Source organism: Monodelphis domestica, chromosome 1 (genome assembly GCF_027887165.1).
Source record: "Monodelphis domestica isolate mMonDom1 chromosome 1, mMonDom1.pri, whole genome shotgun sequence".
Lineage (NCBI taxonomy): Eukaryota > Metazoa > Chordata > Mammalia > Didelphimorphia > Didelphidae > Monodelphis > Monodelphis domestica.
In genome coordinates, this window is record NC_077227.1 from 122,145,285 (window position 1) to 122,169,793 (window position 24,509).

The following is a 24,509-nucleotide window of genomic DNA, read 5'->3' on the forward strand; positions in this document are numbered from 1 at the left end:
CAAACCCATGAAGAATTTGAATCGGAAAGGATCAAAAAGATGGAAGCCTTCTGGGAGGAAAAGTGGGAAATAATGCAAAAGAAATTCACACATCTACAAAACCAGTTTGACCAAACTGAAAAGGAAAAACAGGCTTTAAAAGTCAGAATCAGGCAACTCGAAGACAATGAGCAAGAATTAATAAAGCAAAGCCAAAAGACCAAGAAATTAGAAGAGAACATAAAATATCTCACTGACAAGGTGACAGACTTGGAAAATAGAGGAAGAAGAGATAATTTAAGAATAACTGGACTTCCAGAAAAGCCATAAATAAACAGCAAACTCGACATCGTAATACAAGATATAATCAAAGAAAATTTCCCAGAGATTCTAGAACAAGGGGGCAATACAGCCACTGACAGAGCTAACAGAACACCCTCTACACTAAATCCCCAAAAGACAACTCCCAGGAATGTAATTGCCAAATTCCAAAGCTTTCAAACAAAAGAAAAAATCCTACAAGAAGCCAGAAAAAGACAATTTAGATATAAAGGAATGCCAATCAGGGTCACACAAGACCTTGCAAGTTCCACTCTGAATGATCATAAGGCATGGAACATGATTTTCAGAAAGGCAAGAGAGCTGGGTCTTCAACCAAGAATCAGCTATCGAGCAAAACTGACTATATACTTCCAAGGGAAAGTATGGGAATTCAACAAAATAGAAGATTTCCAACTTTTTGCAAAGAAAAGACCAGAGCTCTGTGGAACATTCGATATCGAAAATCAAAGAGCATGGAATACCTGAAAAGGTAAATATGAAGGAAAGGGAAAAGGAGAAAAATGTTATCTTTTTCTTTTACTCAAACTCTCTTCTATAAAGACTACATTTATATCATTCTATATATACTAACATGTGGGGAAAATGTAATGTATAAATAGGGGGAAAAGAAAGACCAAATAGAATAATCTTTCTCACACAAAGATTCACACGGGAAGGAGAGGGGAAGAAAACTCCTATAAGAAGGAGAGGAAGAGAGTTTTTACTTAAACCTTACTCTCAGGGAAATCAACTCTGAGAGGGAAGAACATCCAGATCCATTGGGATCTTGAATTCTATCTTAACCAACAAGGGAAGGGAGAAGGGAAAACCAAGGGGGTAGGGGGGAGGGAACACAAAAAAGGGAGGGAAGGAGAGGGGGAAGAAGGAGAGAACAAAAAGGGAGGGACTAGGAAGGGAAACATATCAAAGGAGGGGATAAGGGGGACTGATTTAAAGTAAATCACTGGACTAAAAGGTAGAGCTGAAGAAGAAAGGTTAGAATTAGGGAAGGATATCAAAATGCCAGGGAGTCCACCAGTGACAGTCATAACTTTGAACATGAATGGGATGAACTCACCCATAAAACGTAGACGAATAGCAGAATGGATTAGAATCCCAAACCCTACCATATGTTGTCTTCAAGAAACACACATGAGGCGGTAGACACCCACAAGGTCAGAATTAAAGGATGGAGTAAGACCTTCTGGGCCTCAACTGACAGAAAGAAGGCAGGAGTGGTAATCATGATATCTGATAAAGCCAAAGCAAAAATAGACCTGATTAAAAGGGACAGGGAAGGTAATTATATTTTGTTAAAAGGGACTTTAGTTAATGAGGAAATATCACTAATCAACATGTAGGCACCAAATAATATAGCACCCAAATTTCTAATGGAGAAACTAGGAGAATTGAAGGAGGAAATAGACAGTAAAACCATATTAGTGGGAGACTTAAACCAACCATTATCAAATTTAGATAAATCAAATAAAAAATAAATAAGAAAGAGGTAAAAGAAGTGAATGAAATCTTAGAAAAATTAGAATTAATAGACATATGGAGAAAAATAAATAGGGATAAAAAGGAATACACCTTCTTCTCAGCACCACATGGCACATTCACAAAGATTGACCATACATTAGGTCACAGAAACATGGCATACAAATGCAGAAAAGCAGAAATAATAAATGCAGCCTTTTCAGATCACAAGGCAATAAAAATAATAATCAGTAATGGTACGTGGAAAACCAAATCAAAAACTAATTGGAAATTAAACAATATGAAACTCCAAAATCATTTAGTTAGAGAAGAAATCATAGAAACAATTAATAATTTCATCGAGGAAAATGACAATGGCGAGACATCCTTTCAAACCTTTTGGGATGCAGCCAAAGCGGTAATCAGAGGTAAATTCATATCCCTGAGTGCATATATTAACAAACTAGGGAGAGCAGATATCAATCAATTGAAAATGCAAATAAAAAACTTGAAAGCGATCAAATTAAAAAACCCCAGCAGAAAACCAAACTAGAAATCCTAAAAATTAAAGGAGAAATTAATAAAATCGAAAGTGATAGAACTATTGATTTAATAAATAAGACAAGAAGCTGGTACTTTGAAAAAACAAACAAAATAGACAAAGTACTGGTCAATCTAATTTAAAAAGAGGAAGGAAGAAAAGCAAATTAACAGCATCAAAGATGAAAAGGGGGACATCACCTCCGATGAAGAGGAAATTAAGGCAATCATTAAAAATTACTTTGCCCAATTATATGGCAATAAATACACCAATTTAGGTGATATGGATGGATATATACAAAAATACAAACTGCCTAGACTAACAGAAGAAGAAATAGAATTCTTAAATAATCCCATATCAGAAAATCAAATCCAACAAGCCATCAAAGAACTTCCTAAGAAAAAATCCCCAGGGCCTGATGGATTCACTAGTGAATTCTATCAAACATTCAGAGAACAGTTAATCCCAATACTATACAAACTATTTGACATAATAAGCAAAGAGGGAGTTCTACCAAACTCCTTTTTGTTACAAACATGGTACTGATTCCAAAACCAGGCAGGTCAAAAACAGAGAAAGAAAACTATAGACTGATCTCCCTAATGAATATAGATGCAAAAATCTTAAATAGGATACTAGCAAAAGATTCCAGCAAGTGATCAGGAGGGTCATCCACCAGGATCAGGTAGGATTTATACCAGGGATGCAGGGCTGGTTCAATATTAGGAAAACCATCCACACAATTGACCACATCAACAAGCAAACCAACAAGAACCACATGATTATCTCAATAGACACAGAAAAAGCCTTTGATAAAATACAACACCCATTCCTATTAAAAACACTAGAAAGCATAGGAATAGAAGGGCCGTTCCTACAAATAATAAAAAGTATATATCTAAAACCATCAGCTAATATCATCTACAATGGGGATAAACTAAATGCATTCCCAATAAGATCAAGAGTGAAACAAGGATGCCCATTATCACCTCTATTATTTGACATTGTACTAGAAACACTAGCAGTAGCAATTAGAGAAGAAAAAGAAATTGAAGACATCAAAATAGGCAAGGAGGAGACCAAGTTATCACTCTTTGCAGATGACATGATGGTCTACTTAAAGAATCTTAGAGATTCAACCAAAAAGCTAATTGAAATAATCATCAACTTTAGCAAAGTTGCAGGATACAAAATAAACCCACATAAGTCATGAGCATTTCTATATATTTCCAACATAGCTCAGCAGCAATAACTAGAAAGAGAAATCCCATTCAAAATCACCTTAGACAAAATAAAATACCTAGGAATCTATCTCCTGAGACAAACACAAGAACTATATGAACACAACTACAAAACACTCTCCACACAACTAAAACTAGACTTGAGCAATTGGAAAAACATTAACTGCTCATGGATAGGACGAGCCAATATAATAAAAATGACCATCCTACCCAAACTTATTTATCTATTTAGTGCCATACCCATTGAACTACCAAAAAATTTCTTTACTTATTTAGAAAAAACCATAACAAAGTTCATTTGGAATAACAAAAAATCAAGGATATCCAGGGAAATAATGAAAAAAAAACACAAATGATGGGGGCCTTGCAGTCCCAGACCTTAAACTATATTACAAAGCAGCAGTCATCAAAACAATTTGGTACTGACTAAGAGACGGAAAGGAGGATCAGTGGAATAGACTGGGGGGCAAGCGACCTCAGCAAGACAGTATATGATAAATCCAAAGATCCCAGCTTTTGGGACAAAAATCCACCATTCGATAAAAACTGCTGGGAAAATTGGAAGACAGTGTGGGAGAGATTAGGAATAGATCAACACTTCACACCTTACACCAAGATAAATTCAAAATGGGTGAATGACTTAAACATAAAGAAGGAAACCATAAGTAAATTGGGTAAACACAGAATAGTATACATGTCAGACCTTTGGGAAAGAAAAGACTTTAAAACCAAGCAAGACATAGAAAGAATCACAAAATGTAAAATAAATAATTTTGACTACATCAAATTAAAAAGCTTTTGTACAAACAAAACCAATGTAACTAAAATCAGAAGCGAAACAACAAATTGGGAAAAAATCTTCATAGAAACCTCTGACAAAGGTTTAATTACTCAAATTTATAAAGAGCTAAATCAATTGTACAAAAAATCAAGCCATTCTCCAATTGATAAATGGGCAAAGGACATGGATAGGCAGTTCTCAGATAAAGAAATCAAAACTATTAATAAGCACATGAAGAAGTGTTCTAAATCTCTTATAATCAGAGAAATGCAAATCAAAACAACTCTGAGGTATCACCTCACACCTAGCAGATTGGCTAACATGATAGCAGAGGAAAGCATTGAATGCTGGAGGGGATGTGGCAAAGTAGGGACATTAATTCATTGCTGGTGGAGTTGTGAACTGATCCAACCATTCTGGAGGGCAATTTGGAACAAAAGAATATCTACCCTTTGATCCAGCCATAGCACTGCTGGGTCTGTACCCCAAAGAGATAATGGAGAAAAAGACATGTACAAGAATATTCATAGCTGCACTCTTTGTGGTGGCCAAAAATTGGAAAACAAGGGGATGCCCATCAATTGGGGAATGGCTGAACAAATTGTGGTATATGTTGGTGATGGAATACTATTGTGCTAAAAGGAATAATAAAGTGGAGGAATTCCATGGAGACTGGAATGACCTCCAGGAAGTGATGCAGAGCGAGAGGAGCAGAACCAGGAGAACATTGTACACAGAGACTAATACACTGTGGTATAATCGAACGTAATGGACTTCTCCATTAGTGGCAGTGTAATGTCCTTGAACAATCTGCAGGGATCTAGGAGAAAAAACACTATTCATAAGTAGAGGATAAACTGTGGGAGTAGAAACACCGAGGAAAAGCAACCGCCTGACTACAGTGGTTGAGGGGACATGACAGAGGAGAGACTCTAAATGAACACTCTAATGCAAATACTAACAACATGGCAATGGGTTCGAATCAAGAATACATGTGATACCCAGTGGAATCACGCTTCGGCTATGGGGGATCGGGGGGAGGAAAAGAAAATGATCTTTGTCTTTAATGAATAATGCTTGGAAATGATCAAATAAAATATTATAAAATTTAAAAAGCTTCTTACTAACTCTTTAAGACATGTGAGATGCTAAAACCCCAAATTCAGTCACCAAGAGTTGGACAAGACTGAAACAACTCAACAGCAATACTGGTTAATCTTTCTTATTATCTTCTTCCCATTCAAAATGAGGAATGAATGATAAGAGGAGTGGGATGAGATCAAAAAGGGGATTTGGATCTTTTGGGAGAGTTTAAGAGGACCTGGAAATAATATGTAATTGTTGGGAAAATTGTGCATCCATCATTAATCCTTTTGGTCATCCTCTTAGCATTCTCTTGGGGGTTGATGAAACATGGACATGAGATATCAGTAACCATCGAACCAGAGATGGAAACATATTCAGAACTAAGTGCTGCTAACTTTCTATGTCTGTGCTGTAATCTGACTGAAGGTAGGACCAGTCAACATTGGCATTTGGGGGTGGAGGGCCCTGGAACTGATCCTGGAGATTTCCCTCATTTATTTTGACTTTCTATTGACTAGCTTTCCCCAACTAGTCCTGGGGTTCCACTGCAAGCTTTGATGTATGTTTTGTTTTATATATACACTTGCTCCTTAAATCATTTAAAAATATTTTCACATTTAATCCAAACTCTTCCTTCTTCACTATATTCCCATGCCCAGACTGAATATTAGGTGCTCATCATATTTCATTCCAATGAGCCCTAATTATCTTATCAAATAGAAAAGATTATCACAAGGGCCTATTTAACTTAGAATTTAAATCTCTGTGAAGAAATCCTCACTTCTAATATACTTTTCTGAGATTCCATTATAGTACATGTACTTGAACTGAATGTAATGCAATCATTGACAAATAAATTTCAATAGAGATAAAGGTAAAATTTTATACTTGAGTTAAAAAAATAGCTTTACAAGTACAAGATAGAGAACGCAGGGTTAGATACTAGTTTGACTGAAAAAGAAAATGTTTTTACTGGACTAAAATCTCAATATGGGTCAACAATATGATACGGCATGCAAAAAAAGCTAAAATAATCTGGCTACAACAAAAAAATGTGTAGCCTCCAGGAATTAGGAGGTGATACTACCATTATGTTCTGCTCTGGAAAGACCACAGCTAGAACATGGAATTCTGTTCTGGATACCATGTTTTAGGAAGCTGGAGAGCATCCAGAAGAGGGAAAAAAAGAGTCTCAATCCATGATAATGAAGATTGTTTGGAATGTCTGACCTGGAGAAGACTTGGGGGATGGGGGAACATGATAACTATCTTCAAGTATTTAAATTACTGTCACCTGGGACAGAGACATTTTTTTTTCTGTTTGTTCCCAGAGTACAGAACCTGGAGAACTTATAAAGAGTCTTGACATTAAAAAAAAAAAAGCACTTTTCTAATAATTACAGTGGAAAGTTCTTCTTCAGGAGGTAGGGAGGACCTCTTCATATGAATCTTCAAGCTATAGTGCTATAATGGGTATAATTTTTGCAGGTATGAGTGGGAATAGGTGTCTGCTGAGGTACCTTCCAAGTCTAAACTCTGTGATATAGTTATACTAATCAACACATTTACATTCCTCACAGAGCTACTTTCAACTTGAGCCCAAGTAGCTCTATTAGTAAATGCATCTGTTGCATGTTATAACCAAGAGACTGCCACTGGTCCATTGTTGATCTGCCATGTCAAATGAATTGCAGATCGAAGCCTGCAAGCATGGCACCTGGCAGATGGCCTTCCATCCCTGTCCTTCCCATTGGAGCCCTGTTGCTTATGCTCTTGATTGTATTTCATGCTACTTGACTAAAAGGTGCTTCATGGGGAAGCAAGCTACCAAAGGAAGCTGAAGAATGTTCCCTAGTTGCTGACTGCAAGGAAAAGAATCTAGCTGTGTGGTTTTCTAACTGTGGTTCAGGGGGAGAGCATGTCACGTCCACCAAGTTCGCCTTTTCTCATGTCGTTCCTTCTACTTGGAATCCCCTTTCCTCTCAAAATCCTATCCATCCTTCAAAGTCAGGTTCCCATCTTAAATGAGATATTATTTGGAAAGGGCTTAGCACAGTGCCTGGCACATCGTAAGCACTTTATAAATGCTTCTCCCTCCCTCCTCCTTTATGAAGGTTGCCTCAACTTCTCTACTCAGAAGTAATTTCTCCTTTCTCTATAGACTCATTGCATTTTGAACTCTTTTTCAGCTCTTATCTTATTCTGTATTGTATAATCTGTACATGTGTCTTACTTCCTCAGAGAGAATATTAGTTCTGTGATGGTAAGGAAGCTGTCTTCCACCATTGTATCCTTCCTAAGGCACAGGACTTGTGGGAATAAAAGAAGGTGGATGACCAAGGATCTGGCGCATAGCAAACATTTAACAAATGCTTTCCCATTCATTCCTTCTCATTCTCTAGGAGGCTTAAATTTAATTCTGTTTTGGAACTGGTGAAAGTTACTGAAGAAATGGTCATTTCTTTTTTTTCTCTCTATTTCCCCTTTGTGGCAGATAAAAGAAAGGGTAGAGAAGTCATCTTTCTCATATTTTTCTGAACTTAGAAACTGTTCAAAACTAGGCATTGTTATTTACAGATTATATGTTATATGCTGGTATCACTTTTAAGTTTAATCTACATTATTAACATATTCTTAACTCTATAACCATATACTTAACTATACCATCAACAAAACAATCTTGATTTGTGCTGTTGATGAGGAAGGCTATTATCCCTAAGATTCTATCCCTTTCTATGATCCAGAGGTCATTTTCATCACCTGGCCTAACAGTTTCTAATTATATTTTTGTTACAAAGTATGAATTTTAATACTCTTTCTCTTGATTAATTTCATTAGTAACCAGGAAGAAATGAAAATATATTACATTTCTCAGAGGAAACAGCAAGATATAATTGGAAAGAATTCTGGATTTGGAATCAATGGACTTGAGTTCAAATCTTGGTTCTATTATATAACACTTTTGGACAAGTTACATTAAAAACTCTGGGGCCTGGGGTTGGGCTAAATTAACTTTAGGTTTCCTTTTAATTCTAGATTTATGGATTTTAATTCACTGTTATATTTCATTATAGAGACACAGCAGCCAGAGGCTTTCTGGTGCTAATACCGTTAGTCAGGCCACAAACTCTTAAGCTAACAAATATTTATTCTTTTCAAAGAGAATTATAAACAGAATTCTGATTCATGAATTCACTAATTGTTTCTCCATTGAAAGGAATACTGGCCATACCTTGAAAAATAACTAGGAGAATAAGTACATTTGGAAACAAATTTCTAATCCAAACAAAGAAAGTTGTCTGGGAAAACCAGCTTTTCCCAACATTTGTGCTCACAAGCTTGATTGCAGAGAAAGTCTTACATGAGGAAGACAATACTGTTTCTTATTAGAAAGTTATTGTCCATTTGAGAATTGCTTCCATTCCAGCTCCTGGCATGTAGGTAGTAAAAAAGGGCTTACACAATCCTGGTGGAATGTGCTATAGATTTTAATATCAGAGTAGAATATATCGTACAGGAGACTTGAATTGATTTCTTGACTGCTGTCAGCAATGGATGGCGTTTCCAAAATGGCGAGGCCCTTTAATAAGAAGTATAAATGCAAAGGGAAAATGGCCAGTGCAAAATGGGGCAGATGGATTCCAACTCCCAAGGCAAGTTTCCAACATTTAGAACTCTCTGCTCTGGTAATGAAGTCCTCACTTATCCCAAGGAGGAAGATGCCAGACAGGAAACTCAAGATCTCTTCCTAGGGTGCGGTTGTTGGGTATTTGCTTTTGCGTAATAACACTGAAAAAGCATTCTCTTTTCATCAGTCTCATCATTCTGTCTGCATTTCACTGCTGCTGTTTTGGCTGGGGAAACTGGTTTCTTGTGGCATTTCAAAGTGATGGCCTGGTAAGTTGGATTTTACTAGGAAGTACCATAAAGAAATCTGTAATTTCCAAATAGAAGACCATCTTTTTTTTGGCACTCAGAAAATGCCGAAGGCTGAGCATTTGGATTGGCATCAGTCCTGTGTGGCAATCAGGAAGATTTCCTGAAGATAGGCTAAAATCAGTACTTTTTCTGGGTGTATACTTACATATCAGTGATTCTACACCTGCACTATCCACAATGCTACTGAAAGATGGAATCCTGTTACGCAGTGTCTTCCTCTCTCATTTCGACCCATTCTGCTATGATTGATGTCTCTCCATTTTACAGAAAAATATGAAACATTTAAAAATATGAAACATTTTTAAATGTTCTAAAAATAGAACAGAACTTTAAAATGGACATACGATCATTTCACTCTGAAAACAGAGTAGCAAATTAGAAAGAAAATTAAATGAAAGATAAAATATTTTGTTACTAGTACAGTTGTGGGCAAAGAAAATCCTATTGATGAAGGCCACAAAATTATATGAAGTAGCTTTGATTAGACCTTCACTGCTATGTAGCAATTGTTTGGCTAAGATATTTCATTTTACAAGTAATTGTGTATACTAATTATATGTAATAATTACATGTAATAGCAATTACATATAATAATTTTCTATATAAGTTTTTTGAAGTCATATGATCCAAATTGTCTCCCTCTCTTACTTTCCTCCCCCTTCTCCTAGATGTTAAGCAATTTGATCTGGTTTATACATGTATTATCATGCAAAACATTTTCCATACTGTTCATTTTTGTAAGAGAATAATCACATAAAACCAAAACCCCAAGATAAAACCCCAAATAAAGTGAAAATAGAAATTTAAAAAATTATTAAATTAAAATTAAAAAAATTTTAAATTAATCTTTTTTTACTCCCCATAGCATTTTCCCATGATGACAATTCCAAATCTTTTCTAGTTATCAATATCAAAATATCAAGCCTCCTTTATTCCCAATAGATGCCCCTGCATACTACTTTATTGAAGGTATCAATACCATTCCATATAAGCTTCATCAACTGCTACTCAAAAAAATTGTTTTTACCCATACCATATCTGTTCTCTTCCATCTCAGATCCTAAAGTTTTACTTTTACTTTCATAGACTAGCCTATTCCATTGATCTCATTATCTTCTACATCCCCCAGGACCCTGCTTTCTTATTAATATTATTATTAATTTATATATAATTTTATAAAAATCATTAATATTAATAATACTTTCTCTTTCTTGTAACTTCAATCTCAACATTTCCAATGCTCCTGCCCCTACCTAGTTTTCGTTAAAAGAACTCTTCCCCCTCCACTGTTATGTCTGAAGCCTAAAAACACACCAGAACAGCTCAAAACAAATTCCATGTCAGAAATGAAGGCAAAGTTTATTCTGAAAGTCTTTCTCATAACAGTCTTTACTAAAATGCTGACCAAGGACAAAGACTATCGGTTTGGGCTATACTTAGCTTTAGTTTAACCATTATATCTTCTGTTAGCCATGGGCTTTAGCTTTACTCTGCCAGCCCCTAAAGATAACTCCACTTGGGTTAGCTTGGGCATCTGATTTGCTATTGTCTGAGTGTTCTCTTCTTCCTCAGAAGCTTTTTTGATTTAAGTGCTGTGAAATGTCTTTTTTTCTGTACTGGATCAACTGGTACCTGTCTTCAAGAATAAGAGAGTGCTGGCATAGCAGAACTCATTGCTAAGCACAGTAAGGTGCAATGACAAACTTCAAAAAAAGACTAGCCTGTGCACAGTGGCTCTCTTCCTCATAGCCCAGTCACCTTTCAACTCCTTACAATCTGGTTTTCTGCCCTTAAGATTTGCTGAAACTAGGAGGCCACCTACTAGTCACCTAATTATCAGACCCAGTGGATTTTTCTTAATTGGGATTTTTCTTGACTTCACTGCAACATTTGATGTTATTGATCTCCCCATATGTGGAATGTTTCATGCACACCTTACTCCCTCCCTTTTTCTACTTGCTGAAATCCATCCTGTTCTTTAAAGCTTGGCCCAAATGTCACCTTTTGTGACTCTTGCCACCCCTTTGTGGTTGTTCAGTCATTTCTGTCTTGTCAGATTCTTTGTGACCCCGTTTGGGTTTTTCTTGTCAAAGACTGTAATGCCTTGCTATTTCCTTTTCCAGCTTGCCTTGCAGATGAAGAAACTGAGGTAAACAGAGTTAAGTGACTTACCCAGAATCACAGAGGTAGAAAATGTCTGAGGCTAGATTTGAACTTAGAAGATGTGTCTTCTTGATTCTAAGCATAGTGCTTTATGTACTAGGCACCCAATGGAAAACTCTTCCTTTTCTGAATTCTCTGAGCACTAAATTTATATTTCTCTTATGCTCTTAATTTAAAAAAAAGTAATGGACTTGGATTTAACATTCAATAATAAGGTGAAGAAGTAGGTTTTACATTTACAACTAACTTTTATGAATAGCCTTAAACCTACATTCTATGCATTTTGGGCATTCTAACTTGAATTCTATTCATGGTGCAAACCTCCTGGAGTATATGCCCTTTGGAGGCAGCCACTGAATTTCAACTTGCAATTCCTAGCATCTATTATAAGATCTTGCACTTAGTAGGCACTTAATTCTTATTTGCTGAGAAGCATAATGTGGTAGTTCAGACATCCAATGCTTTGTAATCCCATTTGAGGATATGGTGCAATGGCTGGGATGCCAGACTTGGACTCAAGAAGTCTTCTCTTTCTGATTTAAAATCCAGCCTCGGATACTTACTAACTCTGTGACTCTGAGCAAGTCGCTTTACCCTGTTTTCCTCAGTTTCCTCATCTGAAAAATGATCTAGAGAAGGAAATAGACTTAAGGACTTTTGCCAAGAATCCCCCCAATGTGGTAAGCAAGAGTCAGACACAAATGAAAAACAGCTCAACAACAACAACAACAACAAATTGTGGAATGTGCCGCCAAAGAAAACTTATTCTCATAACAAACCAAAAGCCTATCAGAGTTGGTACTGTTATCTCTCAGTTCTTTATCAGACAAACAGATGCTAATGCACAGGAGTTCTGCATGATTTCCTTTGCTATGTGACCAGCAGTTAGTTCTGCCACGCTAGCACTCCCTGAGTGATCCCAGTGCAGGGAAAAAATGGCATTTCATAGCACTCAACTCGAACAAGGCGCCAGCTTATGCTGGGAAACAGAATATCCAGACAATAGCAAATTAGATACTGAGGGACACCAGAGACATGTCAGCACTTACCAATTTCAGTGACTGAATGGTCTTTAGTATAAGACTGGCAATCAGAAATCCCTGATTTCAACTTTTCAGTCTGCCAATGACCTTTTTCTATTTTTCCTCCAGTCTGTAATTAATCATCACCTCTCTAGGGATCTAGATTTCCATTCTCTGAACTCCTACCCCCCCCCCCCCAACAAGACGATGAAGATTACGTAAGTGCCTGGAAGATAATTAATGCCACACCCATGGTAAAGATTTTTAATAACCCTGGACCTTCTCATAGTGCTTTGAGGTTTACAAGCATTGTATATTTGTGTATTTAATCTAGGAGCATGGGTTTTGATCTGAGGGAACCTTCTATGGTTACTGAGGCCAACCCTCTTGTTTTACAAATGAAGAAACTGAGGACAAGAGAGGTTGTCTGGAAAGAGTGACTTTCCTGAAGCCATGTGGAGGAGCAAGGAATTCGATCCTAGACTCTTTGACTCCGAATGCACTGTCCCATGGTCCTTCTTCATTTTATATCTCATCCTCATTATTTAACTTTTAATTGGTTGGGGCATCAAAATGGAGAAGGGACACAATGGAATTGCTTCAGTTTTTGCTCCTTTCCCTGAGGAGTAGAGGAGAATTTTGTTGACAGAAACCACCAGGGTGACTGATATCTGCAAGCACCCGAGCACCCAAGAAATAATGGCAACCCAGGCATGCCTTCTTATCTGGATTACTTCTGATTGGCATGTACCTAAGTGCTTGGGGTTTTCTTGCTATGGATTGGTGCTTCTGTAAAATGTGTCTGAAAAGCCTGTTTGCTCTGAAGTATAAAAGAATGTACTCCAGAGGGGGAGGAAGGGCAGTGAGTCACTCAGTCAATTGGTCTGCAGTCCTGGCAGAGGGGACCAGATCTTGGTTCAGCTTCAAGTGAACCATGTCATGTCCTAGAATTAGGACAAAAATGAACCAAGGTGACTATGTCACAGCTTAGCACCAGTGCTCACTGTATCCTTTGTTTTCATACCAAGAGATTTTAATTATGTTAAGTTCCTTTGACCATGAACTAGGTTTCTCCCTTGCATCCAGTATTCTAACAGTTACAGGATAGATGACTCAGAGAACCTTTGAATCACAGAATTTTAAATTGCAAGATTTTAGAAAGTTGGGGACTGCTTGAGTGCTTGAGTATGCAGTTATGTCAGCATAACAGTACAAGGAGGAAAGAAGAGGGTGGAGCTGAAAGCCTAAAAGATCATTGTCTTGGTTAGGGAAGTTGCTTGGGACAAAGCTTTATTTCTTGGGTGACTAGTATTGGTGGTGCAGTGGATAGAGCACTGGGCTTGCAATCAGGATGATTCATATTCCTGAATTCAAATCTGACCTCAGACACTTACTGACTGGTTGATCCTGGACACTTAACCTTGTTTGCCTCAGTTTCCTCATCTGTAAAATGAGCTGGAGAAGGAAATGGCAAACCACTCCAGCATTTCAACCAAGAAAACCCCAAATGGGGGCGTGCAGAATCAGACACAACAGCAAAATGACTGAACAAAAACTCTTCTCTTCATAATGTTATCCTGACTTAACCTGTGCTGATTGGTTTGCCCCCTCACCTCCTGACTTTGGACCATGGCTCTGAATTCTTTCATGTCTCATGTTTCACTTTATAGGCTTGTTCACTCTTTGAATTCTGGCTTGACCCAACACTAAATCCTTTACCCATTCAGATCATGACTTGAACCTCCTTCCTAAGAAAGGGGATTGATCTCTTCTGCACTGTATATTGATCCTAATCACTCACACGAATCAGTCCTCTATCCACCATGGGGCAGGATGTGACAGTACCATTTGAAAACCTTCACCTGAGTCAATTATTCACCTATTGTTTCTTTTCTTTTTTCTTTTTGAAATTCGTTATCTTCCATCTTAGAATTCATAGTAAGTATTGGTTCCAAGGCAGAAGAGAGATAAGGGATAGGCAATGGAGGGTTAAATGATTTGCTCAGTCACATAGCTAAGAAGTATCTGAAGCCACATTCCCAGGACCTTCTGTGCCTAAGCCTGGCTCTCTATCCACAGAGCCACCTACTTGCCCTTCATCTACAGTTTCTTACCAATAATCCATTGGAACCATGAACTGTGACACAGCGGGAGAACGTATGGTGGATGGAGAGGTCTTTCACATAAGTGGGTGGATCATAGCCTCCCTTCTCATCCACATCACCAGCCAAGTGGAAATGGATAGGATACTGGCCCATGATTTGCTGGCCCATATGTTTCAGTTCAACACCTTCAAGATGAGCTGCCTTAAACCCAGGTCCAAACTGGAAGCAGAAAAGTCAGAAGTCAGAAAGCATCCTCCCAACACTGATAAAGGTGATCTAGTAAGACATCTAAAAATAAAGTACCTGACAGTGGGTGAAATTTTAAGGATTAGATTCCCACCCCCCCCTCAAAGCTCTCCATCAATCCCCATTCCAGTTCCTCAGGGGAACTGTCTTTTTCCTTTTTCTGTATCCTCAGTAGAGCCCAGCACAAAAATGCCTGTTAACTAGACTTGATCCAGAACTTGATAAATTTCTCTTCATTTCTTTCTAGAGAACATAGATGCACATAGAATATTGGCTCCTATAGCTGATCCTAGTAACCAACAACAGTCTGTGAGGAAATGATGAAAATTATATGCTTGATTGACTGTATCTCACTCTATTTTGTAGCACTATTGTTTGTGCATGTATCCTATTTCTTCTACCAGACAATAAACTCCTAGAGGGCAAAAGATATCTTGTTTAACCTGTGCATCTCTGCCAACATCCACCTAACTTAGTGAATTGTAGTATAGATGGCTAGGTGGTACTGTGGATAAACCACTGGGCCTGGAGTCAGGAAGACTTGAGTTTGAATTCAACCTCAGACACCTACTAGCTGTGTGATCCTGGGAAACTCACTTAACTGCTTTTTGACTCAAGTTTTCTCATCTGGAAATAATAATAATACCTAACTCCCAGGATTGTTGTGAGAATTAAATGAGATAATAACTGTAAAGTACTTAGTACAGTGACTAGTACATAGTCACTACTATATAAATGTGAGCTATTAAAAAAAAACAGACCTATAATTTCATTGGTGATGGCAGCTGTCCATGAAGAAGCTTTGTCTACAAAGTATTATCTACAATAGCTTGACAATTCAGCGTCTTAGAGGGTTGCCTAGTGCATTGAGAGATTAAATGACTCAATCAAAAAGGTCTCCCAGGCAGTATTATGAGAGGCTAGACATGACCCCAGATCTTCCTGACTCCTAAGTTGGCTCTCTAACCACAACACCACAATGTCTCTCCTAATTATACACACTATTCCGATGATCTGAGTGCAGTTTGAAGTTATTACAAGGTAAATACAAAGCAGTTTTGGAATGGGAAAGAATGAGCAATTGAGAATGAGGAAAGGCACTGAAGATCATTGGGAATTCCAAGAGGAAAAGGAGAGGGAAAAGCATATTTCAAACATGAGGGACAACTTATATAAAAGGAGAGAGGTGGGAGATGAAAAGATTGTGTACAAGAATGAGCAAGTATTCCATTCCGCCTAGAGAATAGGGTCCATGCAGGGGAGGTTAGTGCATAAAGACCATTATATAACAATGGTGCAAACTACAATTCTACTGTATTCAAGCCAGTTATATAGGCACACACATACCTTGATATGCCCACCAAAGGTATCAAAGTCAAAGAAGCTGCAGATCTGGTTTTTATAGGGATAGCATTTTCTCTCTGTCTCACCCATGATCAGAATATTCCGGCTCAGGAGTCCCACTTCAGCTCTCATGTCCACACCATCTATTTCTTCCCCAATGTGGAGATACATTGGTTTTCCTGTGGAAAGAATGGCCACACTCAGGTTCATTCTCTGCTCTGAAGGCAGCAGGCATAACTGGATGGCAAGTTGGCTTCTAGATTTATTAGTCAACTAAAATGAATCTCCCCAAAGTTTCTAATGATGTTTTAATTGCTAAATCTGATGACTTTTTATCAATCTTCATCCTTCTCAGCCTTTCCTGCAGAATCTGACAATGCTGAACATCATTTCCTCCCAGACAATCTCTTCTCTCTAGGTTTCATGACATCGTTCTCATTTAATTGTCCTCCTACCTCTGCGAATGCTCCTTCCTTTCCTTTGCTGCATCATCATCCATATCATGTCCACTAATTATAGCTATCCCCTAAGGTTATGTCCTGGGCCCATGTCAATCCTTTCTCTATATACACTTATAATTTCCATTGTTTAAACATCATTTCTTTAAAGATGATTTTTTGCTATTTATATCTTGCCATTGGTTCTCTTCTGAGTGTCATCTCCAACAGTCCAATATTTCCTTTTTTTAACCTTTACCTTCTGCCTTAGAATCAATACTTAGTATTGGTTCCAAGGCACAAGAGTGCTAAGGGCTAGGCAATGGAGGTGAAGTGACTTGCCCAGGGTCACACAGCTAGGAAACATCTGAGACCAGATTTGCAACTGGGCCCTCCTATCTCCAGATCTGGTTCTCTATCCACTGAGGCAACTAGCTACTCCTGCAATAGTTATCTAATTGGCTTCCCTGCTTTGTCTCTCCCCTCTTCAACTTATCTTTCAGAAAGCTGTCAAAAGGATTTTCCTGAAGTAAAGATCTGACTATGTCCTCCCCTATCCAATAAACTCTGGATCTCTATTGCCTTCTAGAATTAAAAAAAAATAGACAACAATATTTGTCTGGTTATTAAAGTCTTTCACAGTCTGCCCCCATCTATCTCTAAAATCTTATCCATTATACATTTCTCCTCATCCTGCAGTCTAGCCACACTGACCTGTTTCCTACTCTGTACCCAGGATGGCCCATCTTCCATCTCCTTACCTTTGCCTTGGCTGTCCTTTAATGCCTGGGATGAATTTTTCCCTCTTCTCTACCTCTCAGAATCCTATATTCCTTTTTAAACTCTGTTGAAGTGTCATCTTATTAATAAAAATCCCAGTTGCTGGTGCCCTGTCACCATCAAATCTGCCTTATGCTTATTTTGCATTTCTTTAATCTATACATATTAATGTATAGGCTGTCTTCCCTGATAGAGGGCACAAATGTTTCTTGAGGCCAAGGATGGTCTTTTTTTTTTGTCTTTGTATCCCTGATGCCTTGGAGGGGGCTTAGTGGATAGAGGGCCAGCCCTGGAGTCAGGAAGACTCATCTTGCTGACTTCGAATATGGCCTCAGATACAAGACACTTAATCCTGTTTGCCTCAGTTCCTTCATCTGTAAAATAAGCCAGAGAAAGAAATGACAACCACTCCAAGAAACAGAAAATCCCCCAAATGGGATCATGAATAATAATTGGACATGACTAACTGAGTAAGCAACAAGAATATCTCTGATGTCTAGCACAGTACATAAGGAAGGACACCTTATTCTGAGAGTCATAGAATGATGAAGCTAGAAGGGACTTTGAAATTCATGAGTCCAATGCCTTTATGTGATGATTCAGAATCCTGGGATGCCTCTAGAGGGTTAATTGACTTCTCCAAATAATATAACCAGTGAGCAAGAGAGCCGGGACTAGACCTGAGCCTCTTGGCTCCTACTGGGTACTTTTTCTTCTTCATCTAACAGACACCTACAGTGTCTTCTGTCTGGTTTGCTATCCTATGAGAAGAGTGAGAGTCAGTTCTACAGACCACATGATTCCAGTAAAAGCAGATTATAGAGTCACTGAGTAAACACTCTATCTGTAGAGTGAGTTTATAGTTGACACAAGCAAGAATGTAGCTAGACCCATGACTATCAAAAAGAAAAGCCTAGCAAGCTTAGGATGGTCAATGTACATTGTTGGGAAATGAGTGTTCTATATGCTCAGTGGAATTTCTTTTTGGGTTGGTGGGTACGAAAGGATGATGGGGTCTGGAGGGATGATTTTATCAATGGAGGGAAATCCTTGTGTGGATATACCTAGCCTTCATTGATGCAGATGGGCAACTATTTTATAGCATAAAGTCTTTTTAAAAAATATTTATTTATTTAGAATATTTTTCCATGGTTACCTGTTTCATATTCTCTCCATCCCTTCTTCCCTCTCCCCTCCCAGAGCCGACAAGCAATTCCACTGGGTTATACATGTATTATTGATCAAAACCTATTTTGATATTATTCATATTGAGCATAAAGCCTTTGGAAGTTGTCTGAAGCCCTGAGAAGTTAATGGCAAATGCAGCATATAAAACTTAGGTCTTCCAAGACCACAAAGTCAGCTCGCCATTCTTCTCTGAATAGCCAATAATTGTTTTTAACATTGATTGACTACTTCATTATTTTCAAGATGTGTTTAAAGGTGATTAATAAGTCTAAAAAAGAAAGGAAAAGGTTTGGCTCCTCTTGGAACAGGAGCCCAGGCTGGGATCTGGGAAACTAGTTGTAAAATTCGCATCAAGCAATGAGCACCAATAAGCCTGGAGGTTCCTAATGGCATGGTGGGTCTTCTTCACTCAGAAGTGGCATAGTCATGAAATGTTGGCTGTGAGAGTCATTTTCTCTTTAGGAACTTTTTTTTAATCTAGAGAAACATTTGGGAATAATAGACTGCTTCCTAATAGACTGGTCTCCTTAACTGCTGTAGGAGTGATCAAATTTAGATTAAGAAAAAAAGTCAAATTCTCAATATTGACATTGTCCCTCACTCTGAGCATAGGATCAAAGACTTAGAGCTGTAAGGAATCGTGGAAGACTTTTAGCCCAGCTCCTTTTAGAATTATTAGAAGGAGCAATGCCAAAGGTAATTGTTGTTCAGCTATTTCTGAGTCTTCATGACCCCATTTGTAGTTTTCTTGGCAAAGATACTGGAGTGGTTGGCCATTTCCTTTTCCAGCTTATTTTACAGATGAGGAACTGAGGCAAACAGGGTTAAATGACTTGCCCAGGGTCACATAGATAGTAAATGTCTGAGGCCAGATTTTAACTCAGGGTTTCCTGACTCCAGGCCACTCTATCCACTTTGCCTCCTAGTTCCCCCAAGGTGATTAGATCTACACTTTAAATTTTAAGCAGCTAGAAAGGAGATATCTTGGGAAGGCTAGTTACAGGCTCCCTTTCTCTGGACACCAACCAGGACTAGTCAAGAGGAAGGGCTTTTGAGAGCAATCAGACCTAAAGGTCCATAGCGAGGTATCAGCAATGGGAACACAAAAATCAAATTTCATATTAAATTGTCACATATCAAATAACTCATATATTTTCATGTCCTCCTAATGAAATATTTTTTCACTTCAAATTTTCATTTGAATTTTCATTTCATTTCAAACCCAGGGCAAGGATTTTTAGATTTCATTTCACAGATGGAGAAACTAAGGCCTGGTTAGGTAAAATACTCTATCTTGGGCCTCTGTTCTTTTCTTTATAGCTATTCTCTTCTTAGAGACCCTACCTATCCACCATCATTCATTCAAAGGTCATTTCCATGCTATAAACTTTCTTTTTTTATCATTTCTTAATATAATAACACTGAAATTCTTCCCATCCCTTGCCATGAATTTAGGATTATAGGAACACAGACTTGGAGCTAGAAGGAATCTCTGATGCCATCTACTCTGATTCCTTCATTTTACAGATAAGGAAATCGAGGCTTTTAGAGGTTAAGTAATTTGTGGCAGATCTAGGATTTGAACCCGAGTCTGTAACTCCAAATTCAGTGCTTTTTCTTCTAAAGTACACCTCTTTATTTAAAAAAAAATTTAAGTACATCTCTTTAACAAGAAAAATGCTTTTAATAAAACTAATGGCAAAATAGATGCCCTTTAAATATCTTCCATGAGTCCTGATTTCTCACCTTAGTTACAAGTAGCAGGCACCTGAATATTTTCATTTGGTTATTTCCATATCACCTTAAGTTAAATACTTAAAATAAAAGAGATATGTAGATAGATATAGATAGATAGATACACATACAAATATTTAAAAGAAAATGTTTTAAATAAATGAGATATATGTATACATACATACAAATGTATATAAAAATAAGATATGTATAAATATATACATGCAAATGTATATATACATATATAGCTCTTTTATTTTAAATACATCGCTATATGGAGAGAAAAGGAAAAAGAGAGACAGAGAGAGGGAGACAAAAAGACATAGCTATAAAGTTCTATCAATTCTGATAATTTCCAATAATCAAAAATCCCTCAACTGTTGCAGATTGGCAATTCATCCATAACTTTTAGTCTTAGAGAGAGACCTAGGGTCCTGAGAAGTTAGGTGACATTCCCTTTGTTTTAGGGGATGACTAAAACCCAGGTTGCTCTTCAGACTCAGTATTGCTTCCACAAATTAACCACCTCCTCACACTCCAGTGAAGACACTGTCGATGTCTTCACTCTTTTGCCATCCATCTAAGTTTGCCATCTTAGAGTTACCTCTTCCCTCCCCCCATATATCCTCATATTCTCAACTCTATAAAGACCCTAATCATCCCCAGTGGGGTCAAGGTCCCGCCATAATCCCAAACTATCCTTCTCCAGAGTCGAGACTTTCTTAACCTGACTCCACGTTCAATATATCAGCCCGCCTCCAAATTCACCTGCCCCCTCCAAACTCTTTCTTTTCTGTATAACATTAGCTCAAGTTTAGAGGCAGTGATGACATAATCCAAGGAGGGCTAGACTTGGAGTCGGGAATTCTAATCCTACCTCAGATATTTAATAGTGTTAGGAATCTGGACAAGTCACTTAATCACTCTGAGCCCCAAGTCTTTTCATCTAGAAAATGGAGATAATAACCCCTGCAGTATTTATGTTCCTGGGTTATTGCAAGGCTTAAATGCAATCAAATCCATAGAGCATTTTACACACCTTCAAGCTTTCAAATGTGAACTGTTATTATAAGACAACGACTTTAAAATTTACAAAATGCTTTACATACATGATGTCATTTAGCCCTCCCAACAACCCTATGAAATAGGGATTATTATCTTAATTCCATTTGAGGAAACTGAGTCTTAGAGAGTTTAGGTGACTTTCCCAGGGTCACACTGCTGGTAAGCCTCTGAGGTAGGATTCAAACAGAGGTCTTTTCCATCTCAATGTCCAACCAGACCACCAATGTGCTTTGACTTTCACATGCAGAACAATCCAGCACTCAGAGAACATGCTTAGTACCCATGAAATAATACCATAGCTATAATTATCTCTCAAGAAGCTTTCTCATTCCTTTGCCACCACTGAATTTTCCAAGTTGCCACCCACAGGCATGGCCAGACCTTTAGGGTTTAGCAATTAAAACTGGAGTACATCTTGTGAGCTTGTAGTATCACGAATGAATCCACTGCTGTTTCTACTCTGCTGGTGATGGCCCCGGCCATAGCAAATTCCAAGCTAGTGTGTGTTCAAATTAATACCAGCCCAGATCAGGAAAGCCATAGCTATCAGTAAGAATGCCAGCAATGTGCCTAAGGAGATTCTAAATATAGGCCAAATGATGCTTTTCATTTTGCAGGCTCAGTACAATTGAAGATATGGAGGATTTATTAAAACTTGTTCAGAGAACTCAACTTGGCTCATTACTAAGCCTAGAAAATATCCTGTTGGAATTGCTCTTTTAAAAAAAATGACTCAGGCTTAAAGAAAATAAACTTTCCAAAGTATCTGCTACCTGAGGGAAATTTTAGCCTCTTTGGCCAGCTGAGCTCTTTAGTCTCAGAAGTAGGTGTTTACATATAAAAGGAATAACAAGTCACCTCTACATGGCAATACAGTTGATGGCAATCATCAGAAGTGTTTATTCTTTGCTTCCACTGAGCCTTCTGACATCTACCAGTGGAAAAGCCCTGAAGCTGGGCTAGGAGGAAGGATTTTGTACTCCACCCTTTTTATTTGGTTCCTTTCCTCCCCATCTTTTCCTCTCACCTCACCTCTACCTCAGTTATGGCTCAGGTCCCCAAAAGCAGGTTTCTTTACAACAAAAAAAAAACAGGGCTGGAAGCAGAATCTGCTCAAGATGCCCAGCCAGAGAAGGTGTTGATGTGGGAATGTTTCCACAAGCAGTATCCTCCTAGACTCTCAGGCTTTCCTTTTCCTTTGGGTCTCAAAGGTCATAAGGATTATACAACTGACACCTATTAAACATATACAGAAAGAGACTGGAAGAGAACAAACTTGCCCAAGCATTCAGAAAAGCCATAGATGCAGAAGAACTTTTTTGATTTTTTTTCCCCTTAACCAGGACTTCTCTGCTTGGTTGGAAATAGAAAAGATGCAGGGGTTGGGATGACAAATGAGGTCTTTCTTAAAAGAATTATAAGCAGATCTGCTCTACAAGTGGGAAGATAAAATTTCTATTAGTGTGGAGGCTATCAAAGAATACATAAAGTTCCATGAACCATAGAATATCATGTAAATACTGATTCTGGGGAGAATACTCCATTTAGTTAGGGCTAGAGGATAGGTCAAAATGGAATCGATAGCCTGGAATCTTCACCCTGATTATGTCACTGACTCACTTCCCTTCTCAGACTCCCTAACTATTTTCCAGCTGCTGAGAGGTTTTATGAACTACTTGAAAAAGAACTTTTAAAAATGACTGTTTTGTTATTGTTATTGCTGATTTTATTATATACAGGACGATTCTAAAATGAAAGGCAATATGTCATAGTAGAGAGAGAGCCCTAGCATCAGGAAAATCTTTGTGTGATGTCTGACAAATACTGGCTGTGTAACCATTGGCAAGTCAATCCATCTCTTAGTTCTCTAGAAAAAGCACAAAAACAATTAGCTGCAGAAAAGACTGATAAAGGAAGTGTCCTCCCTGAAAGTTCCTTGCACTACTGAAATCAAAGATATAGACCATCCCTCCCCACCAAAATATCAATGGCTTTTAAAGGTCAGAACAGCAATAGTTAATACTCTCCTTGAAAATGCCTTAAATTCCTAAATAATTTAGCTTTTTTTTTTTGGATCCTGACTCACTGTTTTCTCTTCTATCCCATTCTCCGATAATGTTCTGATGTCCTTAGTTAATGAATACCCATTTTCACCTAGAATTTCAAGTCAGAAAAAATTCCAGAAGACCACTAGATTCTTTCTTATGCTTTTATGCTTTTGGGATAGAAGTTCAGTCCCCTATACTCCATTTTGTTCTACAATGATAATCTTAGGATTTTGTTTTAGTTTAAATGACCATCTTCCATTTCACTCTGCTAGTCCTTATTTTCTGTATAAAATGTAAACTCATCAAAGGAAAACTTTCTTTTGTCTTTGTATCCTCAGGACCCAGCATGGTGTCTTGAACAGTGGATCCTTTAAAAATGTTTGTAAATTGTACACAATAATGGCAATATTGTTTGATGAACAAGTGTGAATGACTTAGTTATTCTCAGCAATCAAAGACATGATGAAAAATTCCATCCACCTCCAGAGGAAGAACTGTTAGAGTATGAATGCAGACCAAAACATACTACATTGTGCTTTGTTCTTCTTTTTGTTCCAGATCTCTTCCACAAGATGTTTTACATGATTGAACATGTAAAATCTATATCAGATTGCTTACTGTTTCAGGGAAGTGAGGGGAGGGAAAGTATCTGTATTAAAATTTTTAAAAAGAATGTTAAAATATTTTTACATGTAATTGGGGAAATAAAATATCTTTATCAGTTTGTGGAATTGAATTTTCCAAGAAAGTATATTCCATGTGAATATCTTTATTATGATTATGTTAATATGTCTAAAATGACAAATAGATACTTTGTACTATGAAGGAACCAGATCACATTTCTATTTAAATGCTCTGTAGTTATTGAAAAGGATTGTTATTATTCCTTTAAAAGGTAGAAGCATTTGGGGGATGATGTAGAAATCTGTGACAGTGTTTTCTAAGGAAACGAATTTTCTGTCACCATCAAATAACCTGATTTGACAAGTGGGATGGAGAAGGGTATTGTTAGA

At 37.7% G+C, this 24,509-nt stretch overlaps 1 protein-coding gene across 2 annotated transcripts in view; it reads right to left on the reverse strand.

Annotated features, from left to right (window-relative positions):
* CEMIP (cell migration inducing hyaluronidase 1) overlaps window positions 1-24,509 on the reverse strand; it is a 263,138-nt gene that overhangs the window by 54,501 nt on the left and 184,128 nt on the right. For both annotated transcript variants that reach the window (XM_007479273.3, XM_056806007.1), the window contains exons 12-13: window positions 16,248-16,423; window positions 14,664-14,873 (exon numbers count right to left, since the gene is read on the reverse strand). In XM_007479273.3, coding sequence (XP_007479335.1) covers window positions 14,664-14,873; window positions 16,248-16,423 — 386 coding nt within the window. The remainder of the gene's footprint in view (window positions 1-14,663; window positions 14,874-16,247; window positions 16,424-24,509) is intronic.